The sequence below is a fragment of the Zalophus californianus genome, chromosome 8, assembly GCF_009762305.2.
Source record: "Zalophus californianus isolate mZalCal1 chromosome 8, mZalCal1.pri.v2, whole genome shotgun sequence".
NCBI lineage: Eukaryota > Metazoa > Chordata > Mammalia > Carnivora > Otariidae > Zalophus > Zalophus californianus.
The window spans coordinates 79388585-79402726 of record NC_045602.1 but is presented as its reverse complement, the minus strand read 5'-3'; the positions used below and the strand labels follow the sequence as shown (position 1 = coordinate 79402726).

At 39.6% G+C, this 14142-nt stretch overlaps 1 protein-coding gene across 2 annotated transcripts in view; it reads left to right on the top strand.

The window, feature by feature from the left end:
• The window catches only part of AFF3 (AF4/FMR2 family member 3), a 561794-nt gene that overhangs the window by 445474 nt on the left and 102178 nt on the right, over window positions 1–14142 (top strand). For both annotated transcript variants that reach the window (XM_027622823.2, XM_027622824.2), the window contains one exon: window positions 2172–2223. In XM_027622823.2, the coding sequence (XP_027478624.1) occupies window positions 2172–2223 (52 nt within the window). The remainder of the gene's footprint in view (window positions 1–2171; window positions 2224–14142) is intronic.

Genomic DNA, 14142 nt, shown 5'->3' with positions numbered 1-14142 from the left:
CCACCTTAAAACAGAACCTCACACACTGTTCTTACTGTTGTGGTTCCTTTCAGCATTGCCAGCCTCGTGTGGTGACTGAGTCACATGGCTGGTGTGCAGCCAAGCTGAGATCCCTTGCTTTGGGGCATGTTGGGGTTTCTTGCTCGGGTTGACAGTGGCCTTCAAGTCTGTGCATGCTATCGCCCGTATGAAGATGAGACTTCCCAGTCACCCTTAACGTGACCTCTATCCAACAACAAAGGGGTTGTTAATGAGGATTGTGTGTGTACCTCCCCCCTCCTTCCTCCCACCCACTGACAGGACCACCCACACTGGGAACACCCAGCGCCTTCAGGGCAGTCCTCGAGATGAAACCAAATTGCAGTTTGTGGTTTACCCCTAAAGAGAGAGTGAGGGGTGGACGCAAGATATGGTCCTGCTTCTCTGGGCTTTTTCATCAGAAAGCCATTTGTGCCTTTTGGTAGGAAAATAGGTTTGGGGAAGGCGCCCCAGCCCAGCCAACAAATTGGTATTGTATTCTGTGCCGTCACTGTGCTGGTGACTGGGGACTCAAGGACAAAGAAAACACAGTCCCCTTCCTAGAAGTTTCTTCCCAAACAATACTGTAATAAATCACCACCATGTCTCTTCTCTTTGAAGCTAAGGGTAGGAGTTTGTGAGGTCAAAGGGAACGGATGACACGCCCAACAGATACAAAGGGCAGTTGGGGATATAGCTCTGCAGTCTTCACTGGTGCTTTCTTGGTTTGCCTGTGGTTGAAATACTACAAGAGTGATACTTCTCCATACTGGTAGACTATCCATCGCCTGTGAGGAAACAGATCTGGTGTCCTAATGGTTACAGCTTACATAGTACACCAGAAATTGCTTAAAAATATCTCAGCTGTGCTCTCTACGACAAATACAAGAGTCTTTCTACTTTATGAAAGAGGGGGCGACTTTATTCCCTAGACTCATAGAATCTAAAGCAGGACTGGACCGTAGAGATTGCCCAGCATAACTTGTCATTTTACAACTCAGGCAATGGGACCAGGGGTGAGGGCGTTCAGTGATTTTCTCCAAACAAATGCCTAGTTGGGGCAAAACTGGGTCCATGTGCTGCCCTGGCAAGTCTTTACCCCAAGTTCACCCCAAAAATCACTGAAATTACTTATAAAAATATTCAGAGGAATATACTGATGATGGGCCTATAATTGGCTTTTAAAGAAACTAGGCACATTTTAGGGGACAGTCTTTGGAAGGTGACTTCAAGGAGGACAGTGAGGTCTTTCAAGCACATGAGCTCAGTGGCCTTCAGACTGGTTCCTGGAACCCCGGGGTCCATCAGAAATGGACTCTTCCCCACCCCACCCCCACCCCACAGAGCAGCTCTGCCTGCATTCATTTGCGTTACAGAGTATCCTTCTGAGTGAGATTTCATCTGAAATGAATTAACCTGAAAACTATTACCCTATAAACAATTCACCAGTGCCACTAAGAATACAATTTTATCATCATCAGAAATAAGAGGACTTGAATTTCTGTTTGTATGTTTTTACTTTGGACTCTTACGGACCCAAAAGTATCCTTCCCCACTGCCTCCACCATGGCAAACCTAACAGAGCCAACAGGCACTTGGGAATTGCCTCCACAGAGTCTTTTCGGAAAGTTCTCTCCCATTTGGTCTTCCTCATCCAGCAGAGTCTTCGGGCAGATGTCTTCTCCAGATGTTTGACTGGTGGAGACCTAAGCAGCTACCGCTCACAGCTCCAGTTTATTGCGTTATTGCTGTCGGCAGAGTTCTACCTGCTCTCTGATTGTTTACCATGAATAATCATGGAGACATAGCACAGCGCTGTCACATGCCGAACACTGAACAAGTAACTAGAATTCAAACTGCAAGCAAAAGCACCTGATTCTGTTGGTTTACAACCTCATATTCTTGAAGCAACCCATCTGATCTCTATAAAGGACTGTTGTGAGGGTTAATTTTCATTATGGTGCAGTTATTTCCTAAGTACATCAGAAGAAAAGACTTAAAAGGAAAGGGTTTCTTTTGGGTTTTGTTTTGTTTTGTTTTTGCAATTAATCAGGAAATAAAATATACTTATTGAAACATTGCTCTAACAGAGATAGTTTGGTGAATTATTTTGAATTTGCTAAGTAGCTGTACCTCTTTGTTCCTTTTTTCAGAATGCTAGAAGATGACCTTAAGCTAAGTAGTGACGAAGAGGAGAATGAGCAGGTAAGATTTCGTTTTATGTTTCTGTCTTTGAACGTGACAGAGCGCCACTGACCCAGTGGGCTGTCCTGGGAGTTGACTGAGTCATACACATTCAAAGTTGTGTTCTAAGAGGCTGAGTGCCCTCTGGTAATTATGAGCTTCCATGTCATGGGGCCAGTCCACTAAAGTATCTTGGGCTTAATTTCCCTTTTAAAACTGTGATGCTACAATTTTTGTGTCATTGAAACCAACAATGGGAACTGACAAGGAAGCTGACTAACATCAGACTTCAATACAAAATCGACCATTTTTTGTTTTCTTTTTCTTTTCTTTTCTTTTTTTTTTTCTTTTTGGCAAAGCTCACTGGTCTTCTAGAGATCAAGCATGTGACCTAACCTTGTCAGCATGCAACAGGCAAGCTGTAACATTAAATATTGAGAAGTCTTATACAGATATTATTAACATTGAGAAGAAGCAAACGTAGAGGTGAAACTTAAATGATGAATAAAAAATAATCATGCTCTGAATAGGCTGTTTGTCTTAGATGATAAATGTGCTTAAAGTGTTCTCCCCTGGTGTTGATTTACAAGCTCAAGACATCAGTCAGGGGTTTATAAATACTCTTCTGATCAGTCAGTTAAAGTGGAAAAATATCCACATAGCATTCATCACTTTCAACTTCTGCATTGCAGGAAATGTTTGTATTTTAAAGCAAGTTTGAAAACACAAAAGATAGATTTTCCTCTACTTCAGTTTCCTTTTTCTTATTATCTGTGTGGTATTTTGTCAAGTATGGACAAATGTGGTAGGTATAAAGACAATCCAGAGAGGTTTTTCCAGAAGTTATTTTTACATGCAATAGGAGACAGTATGCGGTTGATCTTGGAATCGTGAATTTATACAAAGGTGTCATGGAGTGCTATACAGGCAACTCAGCTGTCTAGCCATGCAAACGCACATAATGTACAAAGTGTGCAGCGGTGAAATAAAAGTCAAAGGAACATTTCCAGGAAGATCATCTAAGCAGAATGTGGCTGTGAGGTCACAGAGGAGTTTGTTCACCTTGAAGAAGAAGGTGAGGCACCAAAGAAGGGCCTGGATGTGAAATAGAACTCGCATTGAAACTAGAGTAGCAGCCAAGTGAAGAAAGGTTAACTGAGCAAGGAAAGCTGCTCAGGCTTCAGGTTTTGTAGAGACTGATGACTTTGTTTCTAGGTGTGCACGCTAGGACAGTCAGATATCTGTAACACAGCAATCTTGGCAGAGCTGAGAATGACTTCACTCCTAATTTTGGTTCCTCATCTATGTGACTATCAGCTAATCATGTCTTCATGTATTTCCCAATGAGAGGTTCAGATACGTACATTGTGGATTAAGTCATATCAGGTGTGTAGGTTGTGCGTCCTTCATATTAGAAAAGGGATTCACAGAGTATTGCATTCAGCAAGCTTTCTTAATTTGGAAAGAAATTTCCAGAGTTATTTCCAGGAAATACTTCTACTGAAAACTCAATTTAAAAAAAATTTATTCTCAAGGATGTACTAGACACATTCTCTAAGGCAGTAAGAACTTTAAGTTGAATCATTTTGCTTTATTAGCTACTGCTTTTCTAATCTGTGACCATGGATAATATTGTATTGAGAATATACAGGTTAGATCCTTTATTCTTACATTTGGTCCCTCTGTGTGTACACCTTTCCATCATTTGCAATGAGAGCAGCTGACAGAATGAATGATTTTTATACAGTGGTATAATTAAGACTCCAGACAGTGGTTTGTATATAGTAGTTTAAGTGATTGCTCTAACACTAATTATATTAAGTTATCCTGCTTTGGCCTATAATTATAGCCTGGCCTAATCACAAAATCATAATTTCCATGCTTTTAAAAAAGACTAATGATATGGTATTTTTTCCCTCCAAGACCAAAATATGATTGTGCCCCTGAAGAGTCGAGCTTATGTGCACACACGGACACACACACACACACACATACACACACACACACACATACACACACTGCATTTTTCTGGCATTGGGAGATAATTAAATGTTTCACATAAATGATTTTGCCAGACATCATTAGAGTTTGTCCCTTAACCCAAAATCTTTCAAAAATGTATTGTACATTTCCCTGCCTCAATAAACAGAGAATACTAAACTCCTTACCCTTCTCCTACATGACATCTGGATGTCCTTGTGAATACTGGTCACTTGCTGTGACAAAAAGATATCCACAAGAGCTTCAAGTTGCTGTGCCTGTTTGCCCTTCCTCAAGTCGCTTCAGACTCACATGCATTTGAACACTCTGTCTAATGCTGCCTTTATCCTCATTGTCTTTGCGCTCTCAAGGATGAAGAGACAGGCTAGTTTAGTGAGTACACACAGGCTCAGCAGCCAAGCTCCCTGGGTTCAAATCCCTGCTCTGCTGGTGACTCAGTAGCTTTGCAGCCCTGCCCCAGTCCCCAAGATGTTCTCTGCTCCAGGATCACCATTTGTAAAATGGGAATTAATGTTAGATCCCCAAAGCCTGCCACTTCCTTGGAACTTGGGCTCACCTTGTTACCTTCATGTCACTGGAACCAATAGGCTTTTGGTTTTTTGCTTTTTAGTCAACTTATAACTGAATATACCATACACAGAGAAAAGTACACATAATCTACGAATACAGTGTGATGAATATTCGTAAACCACACACACACACACACCCATGTAATAATCAGCACCCAGATCAAGATATAGACACTGCTAGCCTCTCAGGTCTGCCACATCCCCATCCAGTCACCACCCTCCAGAAGAATAACCACTCTCCCGTTTTTCTAACACCAAAGAGTAATTTTGCTTGTTTTTGAACTTTCTATCAATGGAATCATACAGTGTGTGCTCTTGTTTCTGGCTTCTTTCACTCAGTGTTATGTTTGTGTTGGATGTAATTGAAGTATGTTCATTTTCATTGTTCAGTCATATTTCATTATGTGCATATACCTTAATTTACTTACCCATTCTACTCCCGATGGGCACAAAGGTATTTGGGGGCTATTAGAATAGTACTGTCATTGACATTCTTGTACAGGTCTTCTGGTGAGCATATGGGAACATTTCTATTAGGTGTATGACCAAGAGTAGAAATCAGAGCCGAGGGGTATATGCATGTTCGAGTAGCTCATCTCAGACCTTTATCCAAAGCAGTTTCACCAACTGACACTCCCATCAGGAGTGTAAGAGAATTGCAGTTGCTCACATCCTCACCACATTTGTCTTTTTAAGGTGGTGAGCAATATTGTTCTGAAGATTCCTTTTTTTTGTATTGTCTTTGTCTGGTTTTAAAAGAAGGGCATTACTGGCTTATAAAATGACTTGAGAAGTGTTCCCTGCACTTGTTTTTTCTTGAAGAGATTATATAAAGTTAATGTTAATTTTTCTTTAAACACCTGTCAGATTCCTCCAGTGAAACCACATGGGTCTGGAGATTTTTAACACAGATTCTATTTTCTGAATAGTTATTTCACATGGGGTAGGTTATGGCAGTATGTGCTCTTTAAGTAATTGGTTTATCATGTCATTTAAGTTGTCATATTTATATATAGAAAGTTCTATTCTTTTATTGTTCCTTTAATGTCTGGGTCTATGGTGATATCCCATTTCATCTTGGGACTGATCTTATTTTTGTCTTTGTCATCTTGCTAGAGGTTTTTCAATTTCATTGATCTTTTCAAAAAAAAAAACAAGTTTTTTTCATTGATATTCTCTATCAACTTTTCTGTTTTTGACTTTATTGATTTCTTAACTTTATTATTTCCCTCCTTCTGTTGCTTTGGGTTCATTTTGCTCTTCTTTTTCTGGATTCTTCAGGGACTTTAGATTACTGATTTGAGGCTTGCACTCTTTTATAATATAAGCATCTACATTTTCCTTTCAGCACGCTGTAGTTGCATCCCACAAATTTTGACACATTGTATTTTCATTGTCCTTCAGTTCAGTGAGACTTCCCCTTTGATGCATGGATTATTTAGAAGTGGGTTGTTTCATTTCCAAATGTTTGGAGATTTCCTATAATCTTACTTGTATTGATTTCTAGTTTGGTTCCATTATGGTCAAAGAACACATTCTGTATGATTTCAATTCTTGGAAAGTTACTAAGTATTTTTTATGGCCCAAGATCTGGTCTATATTGGTATATATCGGTATATGTCTTATGGGCACTTGAAAGAACGTGGATTCTGCTGCAGTTGGGTGGAGTGTTCTATAAATGTCAATCAAATCCTGTTGGTTGATACTGTTGAGTTCTTCTAGATCCTTGCTGACTTTCTCTCTAGTTGCTTTATCAGTTGTTGGGAGAGGAATGTTGAAGTCTCCAGCTAAAATTGTGGATTTGTCTATTGCTCCTTTCCATTCTGTCAGTTTTTGCTTCATATATTTTACAGCTCTGTTATTTGGTGCATAACATTTAGGATTGCCCTGTCTTCTTTGTAGATTGACTTTTTTTTTTTATAGTTTACATACAGTGTTATATTAGTTTCAGGTGTACAATATAGTGATTCAACACTTCCACACATCACCCAGTGCTCATCATATAAGTGCACTCCTTAATCTCTGTTATCTATTTCACTGATGTTCCACTCTATCTCTGGTAATTTTCTTTGCTCTGAGGCCTACTTTATCTGATACTGATATAGCCACTGCTGCATTCTTTTGATTAATGTTTACATAATGTAACTTTTTCCATTCTTTTACTTTCAGCCCATCTATACTGTTGTATTTGAAGTGAGTTTCTTACAGATAATATATTGTTGTCACATTTTTTATCTATTTTGCCAATCTCTGTCTTTAATTGATGTATTTAGAACATTTGCATTTAATGTAATTACTGATATACTAGGGCTTAAGTCTGTCACTTTATTTTTGCTTTTCTGTCACTTTCCTTTTCTTTCTGTTTTCCTTTTTCTGTTTTCTTTTCCCTGACTTCATATAGGTTTCTTGAACATTCTACAGAATTCTGTTTTTATTTATCTGTCATATTTTTAGTGTATCTCTTTGTATAGCTTTTTAAATGGCTGTTCTAGGAATTACATTATATATACATAACTTATTAACGGTTCATTAGTGATGGCATTTTACAGGTTTCCTCCCTGAGTATTCTCCATCACAGAACTGATAATATGTGGATAATGGAGGATTTTATTTTCTATCTTCCTGACTTTTTGAGTGAGCAACCTGAATCTTATTCTATATCTTATTCAACCTAGTGCATACCCTGGCTGACTGGCATCCAGTAGGAAAGCCTCATCTTCCCATAACCAGATGCACACAAGTATCTTTATCTTCACTCATCCCCTCCCTTATTCCTATTACTGAGAACGCTGCTTTCTTTTTATCAAGTCTGTCCCATTTCCTCTCAGTTACCTGGGACCTTATTCTTTTGACTCCTTTCTGCCCCACCTCCCCATCAGAACTATGCATTGGGTCACAAGTAACCTCCACAGAGCCAAACATACTGGGCTCTTTTCAGTCTCTTGGCTTACCAGAAGACTTACCGCATTAAACTATCAATCACCCCACTTTTCTTGAGGTGTCTAACACTAAACTCCTGGTTTGCTTCCTGCCCTTTTGACTGTTTCTTCTTAGGCTCCTTTCTGGCTGCTCCTCTTCCGCCCAATTTTAAATATTGGAGTCTTTCAGCATTTATTCATGATTTCTGTTCTCCACTTCCTTTCTCTCCCTCCCTCCCTCTCTCCCTCTCTGGGTGATCTCTTCCATTCCCATGACCTTCATTTTTTATATGCTTACAATTTCTAAAGTTATATCCTCAACTCAGAACTCTCTTCTGAACTGCAGACCTACTTGACTTTTCCACTTGGATGTGTCACAAGCATTTCAAATTCAGTTTGTGCCAAACTGGACTTCTGGTCTTTGCCACCCTTTACCCACCCACACACAAATATATTCTTCTTGTGATTGTTGCCCTGCCAGACACCCAGTTGTTCAAGCCTAGAAACACCAAGCTTATCCTGGACAACTCCCTGTTCCTCACTTAAATGTTAATTTTAATCTCTAAGGCCTGTAAATTCAACCTCCAAAATTAAATACTAGCCTTTGGAAAGAGATGTCTTTCCATCCTGCCAAGTCTAAACCAATCTAGTAGACACTAGCATATTTCTATTCTTCCTCTCTATAATGCAATCTCCCCACAGCGATCTTTTAAAAATATAAATCAGATCAACTGATCAACCGTTTCACTTGAGATAAAATCCAGAGCCCATAGCATGACTAACACTACCCTACACTAAGTCCAGCTTCACCCACTTCTTTCCCTTCACTTCACATTGAGCTCACTCATGGCACGTTAGCCACATGGGCCTTCTTACAGCTCCTTTAACAAGCCATGCTCAGCTGCCTCAGGGCCTCCAGAGGCCTCTCCTCCCTCATTTTTTCTTTCTTTTGGTTTGACCAACACCTACTCATCCGGGAAGTGCAACATAACTTTCACTTTCTCAGGGGAACTCCCCATTCTCTAAATTGGACCTCCCAGTTAGTCCTTTTCCCAATTGTCTTAACCTTTCTTCGTAAGTCTCATCATACTTTTAGTTATGTGTTATGTTTACTTCTTAAAATATCTGTCTCTACCAACGAGACTGGAAGCTTCCTGAGGGCAGAGACTGTCTGGCACAGCAGTGGTGCTAAATACTTGCTGAATGGATACATGAATCAACATACAATGTTGAGTTGAATTGAGAGTATTTCCTGCTTTTTGTTGTCCAGTATCAAAGATAACTTTTGCTCTGCCTTTATTCTTTTACTGAACACTATGGTTTTTCAAATTTGTCCTGTCCAAAGACCCAAGGTGTCGACAGAGAAGACAAAAACGTAAGACCCAAAATCTTAAGGTTGCTATAGATGAATGTACAAATAATCTACCTATTTAGGAGGAAAGGTCTATCCAGTCTCCAATGGAAATGTCTATAGCCACTTCTTAAATATGCTTACCGCCACGCCATGCTGAAGTTACAAATGTTCAGAATTTATCTCAAACAGAAGCCTCCGAAACCAAAAGAATGGGTTTCTCTGCAGCCTTCCCTTTCAAGGATAGCAGAATTTTGACTGTAAAGTCTAGAGCTGAGATTGTGACAGAGTTTACCTAGGAAGTTTGGGGTTATAATTAAAATGGAAGCATATTCCCATGTTCACTCTTATAATTTTCATACTTGATGAGGTTCAAACTGGGACTGGGACAAATAATATGAGAATCCATCTTCCTGTTTGTCTGGGTAAATGAAAGATACCAATAGTGTAGCAATTTATTTAGATCCCCTTTTCTGTAACTCTTGGCTTTAACACTCCAGAGGCCAATGTTTTCATGTAAGAATGCAAAGAAATTAGAAGATTTAAGACAAAACTATTCCCAAAGTCACTAAGTACTAAAGGAATTTTTTTAATGGACTTGGAGAGATTAATTATATTGCATGTCTTCCAATTTGGTAAAAAGAGGAGCTCTGCCTCTCAAGTCAGGGAAAGCTTGGGAAGTCAGACACAGCTAATATCTAGAAGAAATTATTATAGCCAAGGCTTAAGGAGAGGAACAGATGATCAAGACTTTCAGCAAGAAGCAGCCAAGAGAGTGTCAACTGCAGACAGTGTTTCAGAGATGACAAATATATAAGCTCAGGGAGAGTAAAGAAGCAGGGATCCAAACTGAATGGCTACATATGTGCCTGCAGCTTCCAGTAATTACATTATCTGCACATTATCAGGCAGTCTTTTCATTTTAATTATATAACTGCATTTTTCCTCTTTAAATGAGCATGGTTTATCTGCTCAAACTGACAATTTTAATTTTACAGGCACTGATGATTGGATATAATCTGTAGAGGGAAATTTTCCTACTGGCAGAATTTACATCTTACAATGAAGAAAAGTTACCTTTTAATCCCCAATCAATATTTGGAGAGCACACAATTAATTTAATAGATATCTAGGTAGCTAATGTAAATCTTCAAGTTAAAGAGCCAGTTCTTATTTTTAATGCATGGAGTACTAACCGTGTCTCTCAAAAAGAATCCCAGCCCTCTAGGAATGAATCTAAAGCCTCACTGCATCAAGATGTCAAGATCATAGGTGCAATTGCTCCGAGCACTGAATTGCAGTTCTCATTGCTTTTTGTCACCTTTGGTTTCTTACGGGGAGGCACAAAAACATCCCCACTCAGTTCTCTGCTTTTTACCATAGAGGCCACTGGATAACTCACATCAGTGTGGGCTGTAATATTGAAAGCAGATTGCCAAGTAAGAGGCGCTGTTCGTTTTTTCCCTTGTTCCTTTTTAATATGACAATTGCATAACAGAAAGCAGAGCTTTCGAAAAGAACCTCTGAAGCCATTGGCAGTGCAGGTCTATCAGTGACCAAATGAATTAGCTAAATGATATGCAGACGTGGAATAAAAACATAGGAGGTTTGTGCAGCCCAGCTTCACTTCCCTGGGTGCATTTTTCTTCTCAGGATCAGCTCGGTGGATGCCGGAGTTCTTGGCCTGTGAAAATTTATTACCCACAGAGTCAATCTGCATTCAGTCGGCCAAGTCTGAATAAATAGAGTCATTGTGCTTGTCTGGGATTTGTGGCTAGAGTTCATCCAGTCAGCTTGACATTCACATCCCAGGAGATTCATAAAAGCCAACACCCTGGTATGTGCTCTTGAATCCTGCCAAACTTGTGTAGAATTATATAAACAGGAGTTGAAGCAGTAATCAGGACCAGGTTTGAGGGGCAAGACTCCAAAATCAAGTTCCTCCTCTATTAGAAATGAACTGTATTGTAGATGTTATTTGTAGTCAAACAAGAGCTAAAAAATTTTTACGTAAGAGTCCTTCTGAGAATCAACTTGAATGCCTACTAAGTGCCGGACATCAAGCAAGACACATTAGCAATATTCATTATGGTAATTTAGCCTCAAACATTTAAAGTGAATTTTAAATGCCAGGAAAAGCTCTGCCCTCAATGTACAAAAAGAAGCATATATTATATATATTAAACTTAATAGCAAAATAGAAAAAAGGAAGAGTAGTTTGTTTGTTTTTATGTTTAGTCTTGCATTAATGTTATCCCTAAGCTAAATATCCAATTTAATCATATTGATGAATTGGTTTCTTTTTAATATAGAAGCAGAGCAATAACTCAAATTGAAAATGACTGCCTGTCAGGTCTTTGTCATGTGTATGAAGTAAGCATCTATTTGAAACTTCTGTTGCAGTCAGTGGAGACTCAAATGTGTAGCAGGAGATTTTTATTTGGATAACAGTCCTAAAACTTAGTTAAGTAATCATAATATATCAGTGAAATTTCATTGTCACCAGAAGCAAATGCAAAAATCTCTTAATATGGCCAATTTTATTAAATTGTGCCACTCTTCATACACATTTGTGAAAAACATGAGCATAGGTAGATGATCAAAAATGTAATGGCCTTTGTTTCATGTTCATGAACAATAATTTTCAAAACTGAAATTATCAGCTGACTTAAATGTCACTGAGCACAGATGTACAAAGCCCCACAACCCTATTTCCTAAAATATTTTCTCAGACCTCTTCTGAGGACCCGATTGAGATTTATGTAGGTTTAGTTGTGCCCAACCTGCCTGGACCATAGGGTCTGACTGGTTTCGGTTGGAAGACTCTGAACAGAAATCCGGGAAATGAGAAAATTATATGAAAATTAAAAGATGATTCATTAAATTTGGGCAAGCATACAGTTAACATAAAAACAGAGAATCATTGCTTTGTTAAGTTCAAGAATTCATAGAGGAGCTATATATTTGAAACTAAGCCAAGTTTTTGTTAATGGTGGATGTCAGTACCCACAAAATATACTCTCCATTTGGAGAACAGAAGAAAGGCCATGCGTCAGGAATTGATAGGCATGCTCTTCTCAAATACAGCTGCCAGCAGAGCTCCTGGTTGGCAGGGGAAATGGAATTCTCCCTCCAGAGGACGTAGCTATTTAACTCAGAGGAATAGTCCTTTGTCCTGTGACTTTAATGGTTTTTATCTTCAGTAGTTTCTTCAGAAGTGTAACCATTCAAGAGTAGATGCTCCTTGGAGTATATGCTATCACTCAGATCCAGGCTTGAGTGGTTTCATTTAGTGAGGTATTTACCTACAGTCACTCAGGTGTTTGGTCCAGATATGCACTTGGAAAGTTTTATTTTTGTTTGTGTTTTCCCAAATCTCCAAGTAGGGCTGGTTATCTCCTAGCACAGCTTTTCTCAGGAGACTCTCTTAGCCTGTTGTTTCTACATGGAGCATAATCATTTGTGGTCATTCAATGCCCCTTGGCACTTGCCAGTTCCATCCTGACCAGATTTGCAGCCAACAGGTTGGGCTGAGTGAAAGAAGACCATCTTTAAGAAGCAGACCAGACAGTTCCCGAAACGTCAGGCCACCAGATCATCCTCTCCACACCAGAAAAGTACAAATGAGCCAGACTGTCTCTCTGGGGAGGTTGATTCAACAACATGTCTCCGGGTACCACTTATTTCAACCTGGGATTCATTCTTAAATGTCCAAAGCAGTTCAAGGAAGAGTATGTGATTACATCGCGTATGTGAAAACACTTTTCACATATAAACCCTGAGGCAGTGGTCTCTGAAGAGGTGAAAATGCTAATACATCACACAATCAGAATCGGTTTAACTTTCTTTTATGTTAAAAAATTGGTTTGCAAAGTACAATTAGAAGACTCTTTACCATTACAAACCTATTTTTACCTTCAAATATTGCAAATATAGTAAAAAAGGTGTCTAAGTGAAACATAAAATCAGACCTAAGGTGTTGGTTATTCAAATACAAGTTGCATTTACAACAAAACTATCAAAACATTTATGTGACTCTCATCTTTATACAATAACAAAGTCACGTTTATATGCCACACAACTTGGGCCCCAGTTGCATGCATGATAATCAAACACCTACCAAGGCCAGTGGAAAGTGAATGGGTCTCCACCAAAGCATTGTGTTGAGGTAGCATAAGGATAAAGGCATTTGGCAAACCCAACAAAGTAGGAAGTGACTGAACCCAGTATCCACCTGCTGTGCCAAAGATGAGAGTTTTTAACAGGCCATCACCATCTTGGCCATGCTCAAGGTCTGGCTTGCACTGAAATTGCCCTGTGAGATGAGTTCTAGGAGTGTGTGAATGACCAAAACCCTAACTAGTGGGCCACAAAGCCATGGTAGAACCTGCAGGGCTCTTAGATTGCATCCCCTCCATACTCCAAATTTAACCTTCCATTCCCAACAACCAGGAATCATTTAAATCCACATACTACCTGTAGAGTATCTCCAAGCTACTCAACCATCCTTAGATATGATGGTCATTCTTGCTTGTTTGCTTCCACTTTGAAATTGCAGATGCTAGACAAACATGCACACACACACACACACACACACACACACGGAAGTCTATTGCCTTGCCGGTGTTCTGTCCCAGAATCCAAATGTTTCCACCACTCTCACCATTGTGAGAATTTACAGCCGAGCTTGGATCTTTCACCATCATCCATTGCCCCATTTGCCTGGTGAATCCTCAGTGATCTCTGCACCTTCCTAGCCCTGACCCAGGCAGGCACCTCCTTATTATATGCAATTCTGTCATGTGAACTCTGGAAGTAAAAACGACTTCTTCCCCAGGAGTTTCTGGCAAGCTCTGAGATAAACAATATGCTTCTACCTGTAAACCTCTTGAGGAAAAGACTTTAGTCCCAGAAACCTAAAACCCACCCATCTCCTTCGCAAACGCCTGTCTCAAAGATGACTCCTATGCTTCCTCTTCATTAATGTCCCCACAGGAACCTTGCCCCTGGGTGTGTTAGCGTCCACTCAGCATCCCCACCAGTCCCTGTCACACTGAGACTGGCAGAATTCCAAATTCCTCTGGTCCCCTTCCCTTCACCC